Source organism: Borostomias antarcticus (genome assembly GCF_949987555.1).
Source record: "Borostomias antarcticus genome assembly, chromosome: 5".
NCBI lineage: Eukaryota > Metazoa > Chordata > Actinopteri > Stomiiformes > Stomiidae > Borostomias > Borostomias antarcticus.
In genome coordinates this window covers 24,274,213-24,296,712 of record NC_140238.1, presented here as the reverse complement: position 1 = coordinate 24,296,712, position 22,500 = coordinate 24,274,213, and the positions used below count along the sequence as shown (strand labels likewise).

The 22,500-nt window shown below is 49.2% G+C and overlaps 1 protein-coding gene across 1 annotated transcript in view; it reads right to left on the bottom strand.

Moving 5' to 3' along the window:
• Window positions 1-22,500, bottom strand: part of cacna1aa (calcium channel, voltage-dependent, P/Q type, alpha 1A subunit, a) — a gene marked incomplete at both ends in the record, with an annotated part of 107,013 nt that overhangs the window by 31,784 nt on the left and 52,729 nt on the right. Inside the window, 18 exon segments of the mRNA XM_084438178.1 lie at window positions 2,504-2,587; window positions 3,959-4,069; window positions 4,711-4,875; window positions 5,316-5,517; window positions 7,030-7,170; window positions 8,143-8,303; window positions 8,918-9,017; window positions 12,027-12,038; window positions 17,212-17,318; window positions 17,708-17,767; window positions 17,882-18,011; window positions 18,203-18,338; window positions 18,751-19,100; window positions 19,423-19,752; window positions 19,754-19,773; window positions 19,775-20,113; window positions 20,535-20,703; window positions 21,916-21,966. Of these exon segments, the coding sequence (XP_084294304.1) occupies window positions 2,504-2,587; window positions 3,959-4,069; window positions 4,711-4,875; window positions 5,316-5,517; window positions 7,030-7,170; window positions 8,143-8,303; window positions 8,918-9,017; window positions 12,027-12,038; window positions 17,212-17,318; window positions 17,708-17,767; window positions 17,882-18,011; window positions 18,203-18,338; window positions 18,751-19,100; window positions 19,423-19,752; window positions 19,754-19,773; window positions 19,775-20,113; window positions 20,535-20,703; window positions 21,916-21,966 (2,668 nt within the window).

The window sequence follows — 22,500 nt, the reverse complement described above, 5'->3', positions numbered from 1 at the left end:
TCTGTAAATGTGTGTGTGTGTGGTCCCTTATCAAGTCATGCAGTGGGGTAACATGCACCACATGCCCACTCTGCCACGGGCAGCGCTGGAGACCCAGACGCTCTGTTTGTCTCTCCCAGTCACCGTGTGTGTGTGTGTGTGTGTGTGTGTGTGTGTGTGTGTGTGTGTGTGTGTGTGTGTGTGTGTGTGTGTGTGTGTGTGTGCGTGCCCGTGCGTACGTGTGTGTGGTTCACTCCAACTCCAGCCACATCCCCCAATGCACTTCACCATCTCTGAGCACTGGCCAAGTGTAAACAACGTTGTGAAGATGGGTGAGACCAGCGTAGCAGACCTACACAAAGCGCCCAGGGGGAGGGGCTAGAGGTCGATTTGGAATCGGGCCCGAGTGTCTGTCAATCCAGTGGCTGGGAGGAGGTCACTGGTCTCGTCAAGGTGTCAGCAAGCCCAAAGGGTCAAAGTTCACTGAAGGGTGAGGGGACGAGCACATGCACCATCACAGCCACACACCAGGGGAAGGGGAGGATGCAGTTTCATATAAGATCTCCAAAAAATTACAAACCATCTACATGTGGATGTTGCAGATGAATGGTTTATAGCGTCATTTTTGGAGGTTGACAGTAACAACCAGAGTGGTTAGCCAGGCCAGTTTTTCATGGATGGACACATGGGTTTCATAGTGCATTTTGATTGGGTGGGTTCGTCAGAAGAAGTGGGCGGGGGGTGGGGGCGGGGCGAAGTACAGTAGGAGGCACCATTAAGTAGGCGGAGTTTAAAGAAAGCATGTAAAAAAAGAGGGAAAACAATGAATCGTCGTTATGGAGACACATTGTTAGCATGGGTGGTCAGTTCTGTCACAACACCCCCTCCACATTCACACAGCAGGGATATGAAGGGCTAGGAAACAGGACGGGCGCTGTCGGAGTGTAGAGCTTCGCTCTGAGCACGGTCACCTCGCCGGCCAAACCTCCGCTCCGCAGCCGAGGGCGATGAACGTGACCGTCGAGCGGCCGTCTGTTCGGACCGGCGCCACGGCGGCCGAGGATGTAATTCGAGGAGTGTCAAATTAAGGGGGGGGGGGCAGTCTTTGACGCAGCTTTGCGAAAAAGAGGCGCCGTCGTCGGTGCCGGTCCGAGAACAGCGCTGGTCTCTCGTGCTCACCGGGCCCTGGCGTCAGAATGGAAGCCGAAGGTCATTTCGACCCGAAGGTCATTTCGGAGGATGGCGAGGGCAGAGCCCATCGTGGTTCTTATGCCTTTGAAATCCACTGCTCTCTGAGACAGGCCTGCTAGCGTCGGGGTGAGTCCAGCCTGGAGGCCTGGTTCCTGCCCGGCACTCACTTATCACCCCGCCTTCCTCCCGTCCTGGAAAATCCCCCCCCGATGTTGATGTGGATGGATGGGTACCAGCGTGTAGAGGAGCACTTCCTCCCTCCCATCCAATCGTGACAGATCTGTGAGCGTTTGAAGGACGGGAGGAGGGACTGACGTGTCGGTGCCGGGGCAGAAACCAGCCCTAGGACCTCAGCTGGGGACCCCAACAGAACTTCTAGAGTTGACATCATGAGAAACATTCTGCATCTCTGTCCCCCAGCTGAGAGATCAATACTGATCAGAGGGAAGCGTGTTGATGTATGAAACACAACGACCAACAGGACTGTCTCTATACAAAACATTCAAACGCTATCAAAACCTTTACAGTGCAATACAGTAGTTTATAAAATCAGCACACACACACACACACACACACACACACACACTGAACAGCATAATACCTACTGTAACTAAATCAAACAACTAGTCTACTGTATCCCAATAGTGGACAAGCTGTCTGTCTAATTGGGCAGCTGAGTGGTTGTCTGACTGACTGACTAGTGAGACAGTATGATTGGCCAGCTAGTTTTCAGCCTGGTTGTGTGATTGGCTGCCTGTTGCCTGGCAGAGCAGTGGGGTAGAGCGTGTTGTGTTGTATGGGAAGTTTATGGGAGGTACTGTATGGCGTCGGTGTGTTGGTGCGTATGTGTGTGTGTGTGTGTGTGTGTGTGTGTGTGTGTGTGTGTGTGTGTGTGGTAACAGTGCCTCAGTGCTGGCTAGGTCTCCACCAACTAGGACAATTATATAAGATGTTCAGGGGCTGGTCATGCCTCGCTGAGCAATGCAAGATCCCCTTCAGACTCCATCTCCCTCTCTCTCCCCCCCCCCCTCTCTCCCTCTCTCTATCTCCCTCTCTATCTCTCTTTCTATCTCTCTCTCTGTTTCTGTCGCTCCCTCTCTCGTCTACTTGCTCTTGTCTTCAGATAGTCAGGCAGACGCACACACACACTCACACACACACACACAAGCACACACATACACAAACACACACACATGCAAGCACACACACACACACACAACACAGTCAAAAATGCTTGCACAAACACAATGAACGTGTGCAGTCGAATGCTCAGAGACTCACACAAACACACACACACACACACACACAGCTCCAGCTGGCCCCTCCCCCTTACCCCGAGTTCCGTGACCAGGATGTCCGTGATGCTGCCCAGAACTGTCACACAGTCAAAAATGTTCCAGGCATCTTTGAAGTAATTCTGAGAGAAGGAGAGAGAGGAACACATGTGAGGACAGAGAGGAAGGAAACAAGGAGAGGAGGGAAGGGAGGGAGGAGACATGAAAGGAGGGTGGGGGGGGGGGGGGGGGGCAAAGAAGAGAGATAGGAGAGCGGGAAGGAGAGAGGGAGGAAGGAGAGAGGGAGAGAGAAAGGAGACATGAAACGAGAGGAGAGAGAGGAGAGCGGGAGGAGAGAGAGGGAGGGAGAGCAAGAGGGAGGGGGAGGAGAGAGAGAGAGAGAGAGGAGTCAGTGTCCGACGGGGACAGACAGAGTGTCCCAGACGGCAGGCTGGCCTGGGTCCAGGAGCCCGAGGGACAGAGAGTACGAGCTCAGGGGGACGCCAGGCCAGCACCGCGACATGAACACACTGTACCGCAAGACCCCCACACCGTCACCACCAACACACACTCACAGCTTTTAACAGAGAGGGGGTGGGCGGGGGGGTGTAGAGAGAGAAAGAGAGAGAGATGTAGAGGGTTAGGGGGAGGGGGGTTGACAAAGAAAGAGGAGAGAGGAGAGACTGCGGAGCTGACTGCGAGGACCACTTTGTGTGCTGCCCTGACGGTGCCTGCAGGCCAAACGTCACATTAGACTGAGCTGGAGTAAAACACCGTACTCTAACAACTTGCTCTTTTCTACATGTGTGCGTGTGTGCGTGCCTGTGTGTGTGTGTGTGTGTGTGTGTTCGTGTGTCCTCTGTAGTATTCTGACCCTGTCCCACTAAATCTTCACCATCCTTAAAATCCCTGAGTCTCCCTCTCTCTCTCTGTCTCTCTCTCCCTCTGTCTCTCTCCCTCTCTGTCTCTCTCCCTCGCTCTCTCTCCCTCTCTCTCTCCCTTTCTTTCTCTCTCCTTCTCTCCCCCCCTCTCTCTTTCCCTCTCTCCCTCGCTCTGTCTCTATCTCCCTCTCTCTCTACTATTTAGTGTAGCTCTCTCCTCCATATCTCTTCCCACCACTCGTCATCAAACTGTCTCTTCCATGGCTCTCTCCTCTCCTCTTTTCCTCCATCCCCCATCACGCTGACGGCAGCCAATATTCTTATTACACCATCTCTCTCCTCTCTCTCCTCTCTCTCCCTCTCTCTTTCCCTCTTTCCTCTCTCTCTCCCTCTCTCTCCTCTCTCTTTCCCTCTTTCCTCTCTCTCTCTTCTCTCTGTCCCTTCCTTCACACCTCTTCAAGTTCTTCTCTAAACAATAGCTTATATCTTGCACTGTAACTTGGGAGAAGCATTGCTTGTTATAGTGTCACTATCAACATAATTGCTTTTAAAACATACAGTTACAGTTGTGTTTCTATGTGAAAACATTTGAAGGAATGGCACATGATGATAATAATAATTCTGAACTCTCACCAGTGCTCCGAAGGCGATGATCTTCAAAACACACTCCAGAGAGAACAGTGAGGTGAACACCCAGTTCAGCTTGGCCAGGACAGCTTCATAGGCTAGTGAAGCTCCATCGTACTACACACACACACACACACACACACACACACACACACACACACACACACACACACACACACACACACACACACACACAGAGGCATACAAGGACAGACATACACATATTTGTGCAAAACGCACAAATATTTCCACAAACACAAGCCAGGAAAAAGACAAGCACACAAACATTGGAGTCACACATGAGAACATGTGACACAACGATTCATTTACACAGAGAAACAGACACCGCCAGGAGCAGAGAGAGAGACTTTCACACAGTAACAGGTGAACAGGGAGAAACATCAGTTCAACCACGAGAAAATAACAGTTCATAATAGAATAAATGTGTTATTATGTGTGTGTGTGTGTGTGTGTGTGTGAGTGTGTGCGTGTGTGAGTGAGTGTGTGTGTGTGTGTGTGTGTGTGTGTGTGTGTGTGTGTGAGAGAGAGAGAGAGAGAGAGAGAGAGGAGAAGGCGCAAGAGATAACTGCACATAGAGAGTGAGAAAGAGACAATGTGAAAATGATTTGTTTATTGGTGTCTGGAGTTTCTAAGAGTGTGTGTGTGGGAGTATCCGTTCATGTGCATGTGTGTGTGCGCGTATGTGTGTGCGTGTGCTCCAGACCGCGTGACAATGTGCATGCTTCCCAGACGCGTACCTTCATCATCAGCACGATGGTGTTGAGCGCGATCATGGCCATGATGGTGTACTCGAACGGCGGTGACACCACAAACTCCCACATGCGGTACTGGAAGCTCTGCTTGTTCTGAGGCATGTGTCTTGTCAGGGGCCTGGCGTTGATGGCAAAGTCTATACAGGCTCTCTGGGAAACACACACACACACACACAAACACACACACACACGCACACACACACACACACACACCACAAGGTGGGTTCATGTTTAACATGACAGACAAGCGTTTAAACCCTGTCACAGTGACCAACGCCCGCTCAGGGTGTAGCTATCCTCACTTAATTATATTACATTACTTTACATTACAGTCATTTTGCTTTTATCCATAGCGAAGGACAATACATAATAATAATAATAATAATAATAAATCATTATAAAGCACTTTTCATGAGTATGATAAAATGCTGATAAAATGGTTCAGCTACATTGTCTCCTTCTCAAATGCCAAATGGTGACATTACCTCAATTCCTGAACGTAGCTTAGCTTAACCCAACCCATCTTAACACTAGCCTAACCTAAATCAGCTACACCTAGCTTCTCAAACTATATCTTAGTTTATAATCACTTCATTTTTCTCGAGGCTGTAGTCCTCCATCATCTTGTCTCCCTGCTCTTGGAAGGTGATGATGATGAGGGCGACGAAGATGTTGACGAAGAAGAAGGGGAAGACCACGAAGTACACCACGTAGAAGATGGACATCTCCATCCGGTACCCCGGACTCGGGCCCTGGTTCTCATAGGTCGCATCCACTGAATGTTTCAGCACCCTGGACAGCAACACAGAGAGATGCCATACTGTACTCTACTGTAGGTGAAGAGAAGGCATGTGTGTGAATGCTTTGCGTGTGTGTGTCTGTGTGTATGTTGGTGTGTGTGTGTGTGTCTGTGTGTGTGAATGCTGTGCATCGGTGTGTGTCTGTGCGTGCGTGTGTGTGTGTGTGTGTGTGCGTGTGTGTGTGTGTGTCTGTGTGTGTGTACTGTATGTGTGTGTGTGTGTGTGTGTGTGTGTGTGTGTGTGTGTGTGTGTGTGTGTGTGCTAGGGTTGCAAAATTGCGGGAATATTCAAAGTTGGAAACTTTCCATGGGAATTAACGGGAATTTATGGGAATTAACGGGAATTTATGGGAATTAACGGGAATTAACTGGGAATTTGGAGGTTATTTATACCAACTGTATTTATCTTGTCATAAACAGACATAAATATAAACATTTTGCTTTGTCATAAGCAGACATGCAGGCAAACATTTCTAATACATTTTTTTTTTTACATTTCTAATAAAAAAAATTAATTACATTTTTTGCTTAATCTATTTGTGAGTAGAACTTTAATAGATTCTAAAGCCCTCTTAGTGTGCAGGATGCTAGGAATTAGCTGTGCATGTAATGGATGAATGCACAGTATAGGGTTGAAATTCAACTGAATTTGCATTAAATCAGGTTGTTTTAACCAAGATCATGCTGCAAGATCTAGAATTACATTTTATGTTTTTTCTCCAACTAGGCTACATTTAAGTTCCCTATTATAGGGGTGTGTGGTGGTATAATAGCGGTCTAATGCATCGTGTTCTGGTGCAGCTGACCACCGGGAACCGGTGGTCTCGCCAGATCCGAGTATGGCCCAATCCCAGAGGGAGTGGCCTATTGGGCCGCCGCTCCCTGAGGGTGGTTAGTTTAATCTCTGTCTGAGAGTTCGTCACACAACAGCAACCCTGTCTGGTGTTGGAATTATGGTTGCGAGCTGAGATAGTCATGGAGGTGTCTCTCCCTTTCACATTGCCAACCGGCCGGGTTGTGTGACGAATCCTCAACAGTTAGTAGGGGATAATTGGACACCAGGTCAGAGTCAATTGGCTACCAAATTGGATGAAAATGGGATAAAATTCTAAAATAAGTATATAAAATAACATTTAAAAATGTTGAAAAAAGCAGTTATAGGCTGCAAAAAAAGGTCAACATTTCCCAAATTCCCGAGCTTAACTTCCCATGGTAAATTTCTGGAAAGTTTACGGAAATTTACCGGAGATTTTCCACCCCTTTGCAACCCTAGTGTGTACTGTATGTGTGTGTATGTGTGTGTGTGTGTGTGTATGCGTGTGTGTGTGTGTGTGTGTGTGTGTGCGTGTGTGTACTGTGTGTGCATGTGTGTGTGTGTGTGTGTGTGTGTGTGTGTGTACTGTGTGTGTATGTGTGTGTGTGTGTGTGTGTGTGTATGTGTGTGTGTGTGTGTGTGTGTATGTATGTGTGTGTGTGTGTGTGTGTGTGTGTGTGTGTGTACTCACTGCGGCCACCCCTCTCCGGTAGACACGGTGAAGAGGGTGAGTAGGGCCCAAAGCACGTTGTCGTAGTGGAAATCGTACTTCTTCCACTCCCGCTTCTGCGCCTTCACTTCATTGTCGCGTTCGTACACCAGGTACTCGCCCCTAGAACACACCCACAGAACCCCACGTTATTGTGTTTGTATACCAGGGCTGCGTTCCGAATCGCATACTTCTACTTCTTACTACCAGTACCTACTACAGCTGCCCTTAGAAAGTACGTACTTTGCAAGCAGTAGGCATCCAATTGGGACATACTACCTTGTCATAACATTGCGCCTTGAAATTAGCCCACATCCGTCGCTGTCCATAACGTGACATTCGTCTACAGCTGTCAACTCGCGCATGTGACGCACATTACCGCTGCGCAAAGGATTGTGGGTCAGAATAGCCAGAAAAGCCTGCTGGCGTGCATACTGCAAAATACGACCGGATGTAGTTGGTCATCCTGGTACTTTTGCCATACTGCATGTGGCATACTATGTATTGGGACATACTACATTCTGTTTTGGCATACTATATAGTAGGGTAGTAGGCGATTCGGAACGCAGCCCAGGTACTCGCCCCTAGAACACACCCCCAGAAACCCACGTTATTGTGTTCGTACACCAGGTACTCGCCCCTAGAACACACCCCCAGAACCCCACGTTATTGTGTTTGTATACCAGGTACTCGCCCCTAGAACACACCCCCAGAACCCCACGTTATTGTGTTTGTATACCAGGTACTCGCCCCTAGAACACACCCCCAGAAACCCACGTTATTGTGTTTGTACACCAGGTATTCGCCCCTAGAACACACTCATATTCTATAACCCTAACTCCTATTCTACCGTATAACTCGAACTCCTATTCTATAACCCTAGCTCATGGTCGACGTTACGCTTGAGATCAATAGTACATTACATACTGTAGGGGGCTGTCTGTTTCAAAACCTAACTCATCTTTCATTGATGGGATCGACTGGAAACACTTCAACACTTTGTGCGCGGCATGTGAGCACCACATGTACACAGTATGCATGTACAGTATGTTATGCATGTACAGTATGTGTGTGTGTGCGTGCGCATGTTCTCACCTGCAATCGCGCTCAAACTCTTTGGACTCGTCCGTGCAGTAGAAGAATCGTCCTTTGAAGAGCTGCACGGCCACCACAGCGAAGATAAACATGAACAGCATGTAGACGATGAGGATGTTCAAGACGTTTTTCAGGGAGTTCACCACACAGTCGAACACCGCCTGGAGAGAGAGAGAGAGAGAGAGAGAGAGAATCCTTTGAATGAATAGGCATAATTTGTTGGGCTACCAACAGCATGGATGTAGAACAGTGACCTTTGGATGAATAATTGCAAAATGGCGCAATGGTACTGATTGTTTGCGAGATATTTTTATCTATCTATCTATCTATCTATCTATCTATCTATCTATCTATCTATCTATCTATCTATCTATCTATCTATCTATCTGTCTGTCTGTCTGTCTGTCTACAGTATCTCTCTGTCTGTCTAGATAGATAGATAGTTAGATAGTTAGATAGATAGATAGATAGATAGATAGATAGATAGATAGATAGATAGATAGATAGATAGATAGATAGATAGATAGATAGATAGAAAAGCTAGCAATTTGATGGTGTAGGAGGGCAGTATTTATACTGAGGTGTGAGTTTAACCAATTCAACTTGGTTACACTGGCATAGTACTTCTGGCAAGACTACATGACTACATGCCATGTAGTCTTGTTGTTCTGGACGTACAGTACCTTGACTACATGGTAATAACGTTGTTCTGGACATACCTTGACTACATGGTAATATGTTGTTACTATCTGGTAATATGTTATTCTGGCCGTACCTTGAGCTTCGGAAGGCGCTTGATGGTCTTCAGAGGTCTCAAGACTCTTAGTACCCTCAACGACTTGATGGTGCTTAAGTCTTTACCTTTACTGCTGCCCCTGTTCACACACACACACACGCACACACACGCACACACACACACACACACACACACACACACACACACACACACACACACACACGCATACACACAAATGAAGGTACAGTCAGAGAAGGAGGGGATTGTTGGGGAGGCGTCCAGCGCAGTCCTCTCAATCCAGCATGGCAGGAAGCGGCCATTCCTAGGAGGAAGTCATCGCCGAGTTAACTCCAGTTGAGTAACTGCGACTGGGTTGAGCAACATAGCAACACATGCTGCGTTGCTATTCATGTTAGCTTGCCCTGTAGAATAGGTACAATGTTAGCACTGTTGCTACATGCTATTGAAACACAGCAGTCAAGGAATCTCTACATGCTAATGTTCTGATACTAATGAGTGGTATCAGAACTGCCCTGACTCGCAGAAATATGCAAGGCAATCAACACTTCGCTCAGTGGCTAAAACGTCAGCTAGCACACATGCCTGACTGATAGTGCAGTCTGCTCATGCTCCATAGAAACCTAGCTAGCTTCTCATGCTTTTCAGAAACCTGTGGCTCCATCAACAGAATGGTGGAGCAGGGGTGGACTGTTTCCCTCCAGAGATGTTTGAAGAGAGAGTTAGCATTTATCCTCATTCCTTTATTTAGCATTAGCATGTATCCTTATTCCCTTTTCAGCTGAAAACCCCTGAAGATTTACAATCACTACTGTAGCCTGTCCCATGATGATAAGGTACGGCCATGTCTGCTCCTCCTCAGGTAGGCTGATTGAACCAACAACCTTAGCTGAGCAAGACAAAGGTAAGGGGTTCTGATTCCATCGGGACCATACATGGATTTTACTCCATAGCGTGAGGTGTACATACTGTGTATGCAACAGCTTCTGTACACTATCACTTTGGACATGGACATTTGCTAACGGTCCATTTCAAATAAGGATTGCCAACAGGTCATTACAGGTGACATTTCTTTCCATCAGCCAGACTCTCTCAGTATACTGTTCGTCTCTAAGGGTGCTGTCTCTTAGTATACGTACGTCTCTAAGGACCCTTTCACACCTACGTTGTTTAGTCCGGACTTTCAGACTTTCCAGTTTGATCCGAACCAAATTGACAGGTGTGAAACCTCCTGGACCACGGTGCGCAGATCAAAGACTCGGTCTTTGGTCCGACCTCATGAGGGGGTCTCGGCTCGAACCAAGGTTCGCTGCTGCCTAATGTGAAATCAAAGGTTCGCACTTCCGGATCAAACAGACGTGCGTCCATCCGCAAACCAATCAATGTCAAGTATAAGGAGACGCACCCCCATGCAAGCAATGACGACATAATGTAGGTCTGCCACCAAAAATCCTTTGGTCCGCTGGTGTGAAAGCAAAAGTTATGGAACTAATCAATAAAAATAACAAGTGTGAAAGCGCCAAACGGGATTCTGGTTCGGACCTTGGTCTAGACCTTGAGGTGTGAAAGCGTCATAAGAGCTCTGTCTCTCTGCTGGCATTCCACCCCCTCACCTGCACAGCTGCCCTCTAATAGCCCCTTCAAACCCACTGGTTTCATAGCATCACCCAAACAGCATGACCTTTTGTCTTGTGCTGGCAAAGACAAAAATAGTAACAAGCATCTCTTGACTGAAATGCCCAGACAAACCTCTTTTGTTTTTGGAGGGTATACCATGGGATTCTAAATGTGTGGGTGCGGGGAGGTATACACTGTAGCAAGCCAAGCCCAATGTTTCAAACACCTGTCCATCCAGACAGTAAATGACTAACTACTGTTGCTAACTAACACATGTAGACCTCATGACTTTACCGTCTCTCTCTGTTCTACACATCTAGATTTATCTAGGGGTCGTCTCTACCTGGCCTCAGGGTTTGGTGGGTCCAGGACGACCTGAACAAGGTCAAAGGTCATCTGGAGGAATGCCCGGGGTATTCTAGAGCCCCCTGCTCTGTCTGCAGCCACCTGGTTCTCACAGCTGTTACACCAGATGGAAGACTACTGCTGGATGACTGTGTGTGTGTGTGTGTGTGTGTGTGTGTGTGTGTGTGTGTGTGTGTGTGTGTGTGTGTGTGTGTGTGTGTGTATGTGTGTGTGTGTGTGTAGATTTATACATGACTATGGTTCTGTGTTTGTATGGGTATTATTTTCCCTCTGCACGTGTGTTGGTTCAGTGTTGGTGAGTGTAATAACAATCTGTATTTGTATGAGTGAGTGTAATAACACATCTGTGCTTGTATGAGTGAGTGTAATAACACATCTGTATTTGTATGAGTGTAATAACACATCTGTATTTGTATGAGTGTAATAACACATCTGTGTTTGTATGAGTGTAATAACACATCTGTGTTTGTATGAGTGTAATAACACATCTGTGTTTGTATGAGTGAGTGTAATAACACATCTGTGCTTGTATGAGTGAGTGTAATAACACATCTGTGCCTGTATGAGTGAGTGTAATAACCCATCTGTGTTTGTATGAGTGAGTGTAATAACACGTGTTTGTATGAATTCTGCTCTCCCTGAGCCCTATTTCCATGACTTGCTGCTTCTCTCTGCGTTCTCCATCGTCTACCTGGCTCTCCAGGTGCAGAACAGCCTTCCTACTGTGCCTTTTCAACTCTATACCGGTCAACTCTATACTCTGTCTATACAACTCTATAAAGGTTCGTTTTGGGTCATATTTTTGTTCACATTGATTCACCTTTGATTCACTTGGGTAAATCAGTTCAGTTGAACATCCTGATCAGGTCATGTTGAAACTTGACTTGATTTAGATTCAGTTCAGTTCATTCACTTGTTTCGATTCACTTGTTATTCACATCATATGTATTTGAGTTAGGGAACTGGTCCACAGACAGACCAGGGTGAAAGACGGAGAGAGAGAGACAAGTAGGCGACAGTGAGGAAGGATGGACAGACGGACAGATGAATGGACAGGTCTTTAAAAAGAAAGAGAAGAAAATGATCTGAAGGACGAGCACTGATAGGGCAGAACAAAGATGAAAGAGAGAGAGAGAGAGAACTTTACCCTCCGCCGCTCCTGTTGGGGTCCGGATGGAGAGAGACACGGAGACAGGAAGAGAAAGAGAGGGAGAGGACAGGGCACAGGGAAAGGACAGGTTTGGAGGAGGAAAAACATTCACATGAGAGACAGAGAAAAGTGAGAGAAAAAGAGGAGTGCAAGGCCTGCGTTTTTATTAGCTCATCCCCCACCCACCCCTCCAACACACACACACACACACCTCCATTTCAGACAAACTCTAGGATGGTACCCAGCACCACACTAGTGCCTTCATCACTGATACGTTTCAGCGAAGACGCTTCATACTGTATGACTCCACACAAACGGGGGGATGTCAATGTTAGTAGCACATCTGCACTGACCTATCTGAGCCTAGCCTAGCCTTGGGTCAGGCGCTGTGACATCTGTCCTCAGTCTTGTCTGAGTAACAAGCAGGATGACGAGGCAAGCCCGGATTCCTCCCATCACCAGACTGTGGATGCCAGACTAATTCGATCAAAGGAGTGATACATATCTCCAATGAGAGTGCCCGGTCTATCTGGAGTGCCGTTTGATCTCCACCAATCGAATTAGGGGTGCTATCGGTATCTGCTAGGAGTCTGTTGCAGCCCTCTGTGGTTTTAGTGTAATCTACTGATCTAGTATCAGGGACTACAACCCCCAGCATGCCCATCAGGAAATGTGGGCTTCAGGCCAAACCAAAGATTTATGCTACATTCCAGTTGTATGGGAGGCTGGAATTTGGCACCCGGGATGACATCATATCCTAGTTAAATTCATTTCCAGAAACAAAATATGAAAAACCCACGTATGTATCTTTGTAGTTCTAGCCAAGTTAGCCATTGTTAGCAATACAAGTTGATAACAACGCACTGTGCTATTTTACGCATACAAATACCGTAGCAACATTGTCAATTAGAAGTTGGACAGTACTGTGTGTATGACTGATTTAATGAGACGCAAATAAGACAGAAGCACTACTAAACAGTCTTATTACAGCTTTCACTTATTGTCGACACGCAGAGCAGCCATCTTGATTTGAAGTCAGCAGCCGACATCGATGAGGTCGGGGTTGATTTTGTCCCCCGAGTAAAATGCCGGAAAAACGAGTTCAGGTGATGTATTTGATGACGATTTTGATGTCGAACTCGGGAAATCCGATGTTTCCTATACAACTGGAACACAGCATTATGTGAAGGGGACATACAGAGGGACTACTACCCCCAGCATGCCCCTTGGGAAACATACGCTATAGGCCGTACCAGAGATTTATGTGAGGTGGATGGAGAGATTTCTCTGTGGATCAGTACTGTACATACAGTACGGTAGGTGGCAGTGTGTGTGTGTGTGTGTGTGTGTGTGTGTGTGTGTGTGTGCGCCTGTCTATCTGTCTGTCTCTCTGTCTGTCTGTCTGTCTGTCTGCATGTGGTACCATCAGTCAGTCCCATTTCCCTAAGCCTCCAAACGCAGGCCGAACACAAAAAGGTAAACACACACAAACACACGCACACACACACATAGACAAAACACACACATATAAATGTAACACTTCCCCAGTGGGGTTAGGAGACACAGAAATATAAACACACTCCTACCATCATCCAAAGGTTAGTGACACACACAAACACACACACACACACACAGGCACAAGGACTGGGGGTCAACCCCCCACAGACAGGGGGCGCCACCACTGTCACCCAGGAGCACCTATCTCCTCCACCTCAGAGGACTCTAGAACTTGAGGGTCTGATCTGACGTAGCCCCTCCTCCAGTGGCTCGGTGAGGTGTCAGAGAATCTGATCCTAGATAAGCAATTCAAGGCAACTTCTACAGCTGGTCTTTCAGCCAGGGCAGAGCAGGAGAGGAAAGTGGGAGAGAGGAAGGGATGGGGGGAGATAGATAGATAGATAGATAGATAGATAGATAGATAGATAGATAGATAGATAGATAGATAGATAGATAGATAGATAGACAGACAGACAGACAGACAGACAGACAGACAGACAGATAGATAGATAGATAGATAGATAGATAGATAGATAGATAGATAGATAGATAGATAGATAGATAGATAGATAGATAGATAGATAGATAGATAGATAGATAGATAGATAGGTGGGGGAGGGTGTAGGGAGGGGATATTCGGCAACACAGCCAGGTGTCTATTTCTATACTACTGTAATAGCCATTGCATATGGAGAGCAGGTTGTGTGTGTATGTGTAAGTGCACACCGACCTCACTCCTATAGCTGCCGTCAGGCCTCAGCCCAAAATTCCATTTAGATTCAGTCGACTCGTCAAGTGAAATTCAATTTTAGCCTAAGATTAACTTGAGAGCTGGCTGGTATCGGTCATCTAACACATAAATGAGCAACTCTTGGCCTGTCCACTGGCCTGTCCGTCTGTCCGTCCGTTCGTCCTTCTATCAAGTCTTTCCTCAGACACCATCAGCCTGACGGCATTCATATTTGGCACGGTTATCTGCAGGGGCCCCGGACAGACTGTGACAGGGCTGGGTTTTTAATTAATTAATGTTTTGGCAAATTTTTATATAAAATACTGATCCGAGCCAGTAGAAATACTGTAGTGCTCCGAATAGAGCCTCCAGCGTTCAAGCTTTACAGAATTACTTTCCCGTTGTCAGCTTTGCTCAACATCAGTACGTTCTATTGTCCACCCAATACTAGCAGCTAGCTAGCCAAAACACGCTCTCATTCAGAAGGGTGCTCCAATGGGTATCAGAACAAAAATACATTAATGGGATAGTTGTTTTTAGACAGCATGTTTACCCTGCCCCCCCCCCCCAAGTAGGAATGTACTTGTGCATTTTGGTCTTCAGGTCTTCCATGTAACTACTTACTACATAATTAGAGCCATGGTCACAATGTCTGCCTGTATAGAAAGACAGAAAGATAATGGGTGACATCATCTACTGTCTAGTAAGCGTCAATGTTCCTGATTGGCCTCTTGTCCCTGACTTGGGCTCTGCCAGTGTAGAGTACATCTGAAAAGCTCTACTCTACTCTACTCTACTCTACTCTACTCTACTCTACTCTACTCTACTCTACTCTACTCTACTCTACTCTACTCTACTCTACTCTACTCTATGCACACTCAGAACAGTGCTGCTAGGATCCTGGTGAGAGTGTGGAAATATGAACACATTACACCCATCCTTCATTCACTAAACTGGCTTCCATCTCTTCTAGGATTGAATACAAAATCTAACTCATCAGTGCATCCACGGCAATGCCCCCCCCCCTTCCTCAAGGAACTGCTCACCCCTCAAACCTCCTCATGAAACCTTCGCTCTGGAAACAGCACCTTCTCCTTCCCCCCAGGACCAGGCTCCGCCCTGTGGGGGGTCCAGCCTTCCACTCATCTGTGGAATCCTCTCCCTGACCCCCTGAGAGCACCACAGCCTGCTGATGTCTTTAAAAAAGGACTACAAACCTGCCTTTTTAGCGGAGCCTTACATTTAATGAACTTTTTTGACTTTCATGCTTTATTGTTTTTTATGCTTCTTTGTTTTTATTCTTGTGTTTTGGTCTTTGACCAAACCCCTTTGAGATTAGTTTCAAATGTAAAGTGCATTACAAATGAAATGTATTATTATTATTATTATTATTATTATTATTATTATTATTATTATTATTATCATTAATTAGATGTACACAAAGTGCCTAGAGGTGGGTTTGGAACACATCCTGCTTTGCTTGAATTGGGTGTTCATTATTTTCCTGATCTTTGTGCGTATATGCGGCATAACAAAATTGTTTTGATCTGTCCTAGGCAGCAGGGGATTACTAGGAGGGTGAGTACATACTGTACACACACACACACACACACTGGCTTGCATATTCAAGACTGGTTAATACACCTCAATATCAACAGGAATCATTGTATACCTGCATTCCCTGCAAGACCTGTCCAAAACCTGTCCTTTCAATCTGGTCCTCATAAAACAGGTAGAATTCAGATTATTATTTTTAAGAGTCTGTCAAAACAGTCTATCGCGCTACAGTCCCGTTGCCCCTCTCTACTACAGCCTCTACTACAGCCTCTATTATACAGCCTCTACTAGAGCCTCTACTATCCTCTACTACAGCCTATATTACAGCCTCTACTACAGACTATTATACAGCCTCTATCATACAGCCTCTATAATACAGCCTCTCCTAAGGCCTATATTACGGCCTCTACTACATCCTCTATTATAAAGCCTCTAGTACCGCCTCTATTATACAGCCTCTACTACAGCCTCTATTATACAGCCTCTACTAGAGCCTCTCTCTCATCACTGCCTTCCACATCCATTCTCTGTCCTTAAACAAAAAATAAATAAATAAATGTACCCAAACTACTAAACAGTTAGCCCCATCTGCAACCCATGCACCACGTTTCTAACGAACATACGGTAGCCATTCCTTATCAGAGCCTGAGTCTGTGGTCTAGCTCCTTGGCGTGCAAAGGAAGGAGGCTTAAATACCTGCTCCGTCTGGTGGGGGTGGAGTATACGGGGGGGCGGGGGTTGATTGGCGCCGTCACCTCCCATCCCCCCAACTCTAGAAGCGCCTGGGCAGTTAAAGGGTTACAGGTGCCTGGGGTGGTCCTCACTCCCACGGGCATGAACGGTGGGGGGGGGGGGGGGGGGTAGGGTTTTGGAGGCGGGGGGGGGGGCGGGGGGGTTAGGAAAGAAGGGGGAGGTGGGGTGGAAGCAGAGAGGCTGCCGTCGTCCAGTATTAGACTGACTGTGGTTGGATGTCAATAGCGTTGGGTAGGAGCAGGAAGAGAGACAGCCATGACAGAGCCATGAGTCTTAAGGGGCAATGAATAAAAAGAGAGAGTCAGAGAGAGAGAGAGATGGAGAGAAGACAGAGAGACGGAGAGAGAGAGAAAAGACAGAGAGAGAGAGAGAGACAGACAGAAAGAGAGTGAGAGAGACAGACAGAGAGAGGAGAGCAGGGCGGTGCTCCAGGGTGCCTGTGGCATCTCTTAGCTTGGATAGGATGGCCAGTAGAAGCTACTGACAGGAGGGGGCAGCAGGCAGGGTATGGTGGGGGGAGAGGAGGAGAGTCAGGGAGGAGAGGGGGAGAGGGGAGGTGATAGAGGAGGAGGAGGAGGAGGAGAGGGCAGGAGGAGGAGGAGGAGGAGGAGGAGGAGGAGGAGGAGGAGGAGGAGGGAGACTTACGTGAAGGCGAAGGCCACCAGAGCACCACTAACCACTATAAAGTCCAGGATGTTCCACAGGTCACGGAAATAAGAGCCCTGATGCAGGACCAGACCCAGATCCACCATCTGAGAGAGAGATAAAGAGAAAGAGAGAGAGAGAGAGAGAGATAGAGAGAGAGAATGTGAGAATGTGAGAGGGAGTGAGTGAGAAAGAGAGAGAGAGAGATACAGAGAGAAAGAGAGGGAGAGAACAACAGAGAATGAGAGGGAGAAAGAGAGAGAAAGAGAGAGGGAGAGGGAAAGAGAGAGAGAAAGGGCAGAAAGGGAACGAAAAGAGGAGAAGATTCCACATCAGCAACTCTGGCTGTCATTCCCTAGGCTGTATCAAATATTACTGTATGTCTCAAGCCTACAACAGAATGCTTAGTCCCAGATCCTAGGGGACTGTGGAGCAGTACTTAGCCCAGGGAAGGCTCTTGATCCTGGGATGAAGGACCCCCAGGAGGGTGCCTTACCTTGATCAGCATCTCAAAGGTGAACACGCCTGTGAACACATAGTCAAAGTAGCGCAGCACCTGCACACAGAGAGAGGGAGCGGGCGTTAATTTGGGTGTGTGCCTGTGTGCCTGTGGGACTGGTCCATGTCAGAAAGGGGGGGTGTTCTAGGTGTGTATAGTGGACCGTCCTACGTTGTTGCGGGGGGATTCTGGCCACACCGGGTCCTCTGCAGCCAGGGCGATGCTGCTCATAGCGATGACCAGCAGGATGGCGAACTCAAAGTAGCGTAGGGTGCAAATGTAGTGGCACATCCTCCGGAACCTGATCACACACACACAAACACACACACACACACGCACACACACAGATAAACATATTATGTACTGTATGTATGTGTGTGAGAGAGAGAGAGAGGGAAAGAGAGAGAAAGAGAGAGGGATGGTGTGTGTTTGTATGCGTGTAGTGTGTGTGTGTGTGTGTGTGTGTGTGTGTGTGTGCGGAGGTCCTCTCACGGGTTGGTGGTGGAGAGGATGAACATGGAGCTGTAGGGAGGCATCGGCCTGGGTCCACCTTCACCACCCTTCTCATCATCATCATCCTCTTTGTCCTCCTTCTTCGGCAGGGGCTCAGTGTTGGCGTTCCTGTTGACTGAAGACAGGAGAGGAGAGACGCAGAGATGGAGGGATGAGAAGAAAGATGGAAAGATGGAGGGATGTGAAGGGAGAAGAGAGATGGAGAGATGTGAAGGAAGGAGAAGAGAGGAGAGATGGAGAATGGGGGAGGAGGGGAGAGATGGAGAGATGGGAGGAGGGGGGGAGAGATGGAGGGAGGTGAGGAGAGGAGAGAGAAGGTTAGGATGAGGGTGAGGTCACAAGATACAAAAGTTATATCGATTTATCCCATGCCTGTAAAGCTTGGCACACAGGTACAAATGCGGGCGCGCGCGCACACACACACACACACACACACACACACACACACACACACACACACACACACACACACACACACACACACACACAGTCAGTCCACAATCTAGCTCTCCTGGTGTCTCCCTCACCCTGCAAAATAGCGTTGGTGGAGGGGAACATGGGCATGTCCACAGCCGTGTGGTCCAGGTGAGCCAGCCTGGTGCTGTTCCCAAGATGGCTGACGTTCCCGTAGCTGTCCACGGGCACCAGGCTCCCATGGGTGCTGCTGCTTGCCAGCTGGAGGCCCGAGCCGAAGCCTGGGGCCGGAGTGTGGTTGCTGGCCTGGCCGGGGGGGCCCTGGCTGGGCCTCTGCGGGGTGGAGCTGGTGGCCAGCTGGCTGTTGGTGACGTTGTCCAGGTCCTCGCTGTACTGGCTGTCCTGCCTGGGCAGGTTCTTCTGGATGGGCCGGGTGGTGGAGAGGTTGGGACCACTGCCATCCCTGAGAGATGGAGGGAGGGAGGAGAGAGGGAGGGAGGGAGGAGAGGGAGAAAGAGGTGGAGAAGAGGAGCATGAGAGAGGAGGTTAGAGGATGAGAGGAGCAGTGAGGGAGAGAGACAGAGAGAGAGCACCTCAGGTTATGAACGCTCGTGAGCGGCTGAGCCGACCGTTCCCAAAGAGAGAGAGAGAGAGAGAGAGAGAGAGAGAGAGAGACAGAGAGAGAGAGAGAGACAGAGAGAGAGAGAGAGAGAGAGAGAGAGAGAGAGAGAGAGAGAGAGAGAGACAGAGAGAGAGCGCCCTCCCCGGTCCAACCCCTCACACACCTCCTCCGATGCGTCCTCGTCCTCTCCCTGCGCCCCTCGCCCTCCGGCTGGTTGCCGTGGCGGTGCCGCCGCGGCCTCCTCTCGCCTTCGCCGCCCTCCTGCTCCGCCCCTTCCCCGTCCTTCCTCCTGTGCCTCCCCCCTCCCCCTCCTCCTCCTCCTCCTCCTCCTCCTCCTCCTCCTCCTCCTCCTCCTCCTCCCTCCTCATCCTCCGCGGCCCTCCTGTGTGACCTGGTCCTCCGGTGCTCCGACTGGCCGCCGCCCTGGCCGCCGCGCGCGTGGTGGTGCCTCCTGGCGGGGGGCCTGTCCTCGGAGGAGGTGTGGCCGGGCGCGGGGGGCGTCCAGGCGGGTGTGGGGAGGCGTGGTGGTGCTGGTGGCCGTGGCGGTGGTTGTCCGTCTCCTTGCGGCTCCGCCGGCTCTCTGTGGACTCTCCGCGCTCCAGCGGGGGTCTCCTGGGTGCCGAGCCTCCTCCCCCTCCTCCCCCTCCCCCTCCTCCTCCTCCTTCTCCCTCGTGGAGGTGCGTCTGCTTGCGGAGCAGCTGGTCCGCGTCCGCGGTCCCGGTGCCTGGGGGTGGGCTGGCGTTGGTGGCGGCGGTCTTGTTGGTGTTGTTGTTGCGGTTCTCGTGGGGGTCCACCACCAGGGGGCGGTCCAGGTGGGTCATCATGTCCGGCCGGATGTGGCGGGAGTAGGCCACCTGAGGGGAGGGGGTGGGGGGGCGGAGGGGAGAGGAGTCAGGTATGGGATGTTTGACAAAGAGAGAAAGAGAGAGAGAGAGAGAGCGTGAATCGAAGGAGGTTGGAGGAAACTCGAGTGTTGATCTCATCTCGACAAAAACGTTTTCGCGAAAGATACCCTCAGCCCAGAAACACACACAGATCAGTGCCGATAAGCCCAGGAGGCATTAGGTTATCGAATACTGTGTGAAACAACCAAATCTTAATGTTCCGCTAGTCGACTGATACACAAACAAACTGGCTAGTTCATCCCTAAACTACCACAGACTAAAATCTACCAAGCCTCTCTGTCTCTTCATCACAGCAGCTCATACTGTTAGCGGCCAGAGACTAAGAGGCGGCTGATTGCCTTCATTGCCGCGCAGGTGTCTTGATATTTACCCCGTCCGACTCTCCCTCTTTCCCCATCCTTGCCTTCCAGCGGTCCTCGGGGTCCAGCTGGTTGTAGAGGGCCTCGCGGCTGCTGACCAGAGTCTGCCTTCTCAGCTCCTTGGTGCGCTGCTCCCACACCGACTTACTGCCCCCTTTATGGTTCTTCTGCTGCTCCTTACTGAGGGAGGGAGGGAAGGAGGGAGGAGGAAGGGAGGAGGAGGGAGGGAGGGGAGGAGGCAGAGGGAGGGAGGAGGAGGGAGGGAGGGAGGGGAGGAGGCGGAGGGAGGGGAGGAGGCAGAGGGAGGGAGGAGGCAGAGGGAGGGTGGAGGAGGGAGGGAGGGGGAGGAGGCAGAGGGAGGGAGGAGGAGGGAGGGAGGGGAGGAGGCGGAGGGAGGGAAGGAGGAGGAGGACGGAGGGAGGGAGGGAGAGGAGGAGGATGGAGGGAGGGAGGGAGGGAGAGGAGGGGATAGAGGTAAGAGTTGAGAGAGAGGTGGGAGAGGGGGATGAGGAGAGAGCAAGAGAGAGCAAGAGCAGAGGAGGAGGGGCGGGAGAGAGAGGACGAGAAACATGCGAAAGGACAGGACGGTTGACAGTTATGAGAGGAAGTGAGGATGAGAGCGAGGGATGAGAGTGAGGGATGAGAGCGAGGGATGAGAGTTAGGGATGAGAGTGAGGGATGAGAGTGAGGGATGAGGAGGGAAGAAAAGAACAGTTGGGTGAAGCTTCACAGAATGTCAAATCCACGGTTGGTATTTGAGCAATAAACACTCACTCAGAAACACACATACACACACAGTGCATGTACAGTATACACATACTCTGTATACAGTAACAGAAATACAAGCCAGTAGACTAACGCACACACACACTTGCGCCCACACACACATTGGTGAAGGATGGCCTTGCTGAGTCTACCGGGCGGACGCACACAGAGCTACAGAGCTACGGACACGTGAATGACCAGACACCGTTTCCCAAAGCAGAGCCCCCACTTTGGGAAACCCCACAGGGCACAAGATGGAGGATGACACAGAAACGAGTTCCAGACTTGCACATAGTCTACGAGAACCCCCCCCCCCCCAAAATTAAAAACAAAACAAAAAAAACACCCAAAAGAAAGAGCCAAGGTGGAGTCATCAACAAAAGCCCATATATGGAAGGTTAAAATGGCTTCCCCATCCCCACCTCCTGTCTCCCCACAGTCAGGCACAGTAAAGCCACAGCCATACTGCAGGAGCAGCCAACAGAACCAGACTCAAAATAAGCCAGCTGAACTAGAAGGAAGGGAAGCGAGGGGGAGACTCAGGAGAAGAAGGGAGGTGAGAGTCCAGAGAGGAGGGAAGGAGAGCAGGGGTCAAAGGAAACACAAGGAGTAGAAATGAATAAATACCAGTCCAGAAAGGAGTCGCAATCGTTGTTACACTCACTGTGTACTTTGTTGCTGAGGAGGGAAACAAGCGGTGAGTGAGACGGCACAGAGAACACACACACACAGACACACCTCAACTCCACCGTCAACCTCTTCTCGGCTTCACTTTAACCAACCTCAACCTACCCCAACCTCATGGCATATTGTGCCTCAGCTTGTCCTCAACCCCACTGACCCAAACTCAAGCTAACTTTACTTCAAGCTAACTTCAACCTCTCTTAACCTTAAGCTAACTTCAACCTCTGTTAAGCTCAACATTACTTCAACCTCTTTTAACCTCAACCTAACGTCAACCTCTTTTAACCACAACCTAACTTCAACCTCTCTTAACCTCAACCTCTCTTCAACTCAACCTTACTTCAACCTCTCTTAACCTCAACCTAACTTCAACCTCTTCCCACCATAACTCACTTCATAGCAGTCCTGCCATCTCTCTGTCTCTTCATCTCTCCATTTACCTCCGTCTCTCTATCTCTCCATGTCATCCTGTCTTCCTTTCTCTGTACATATATCTACACTCCCATCGTTATCCAGTAGCTCCATTCT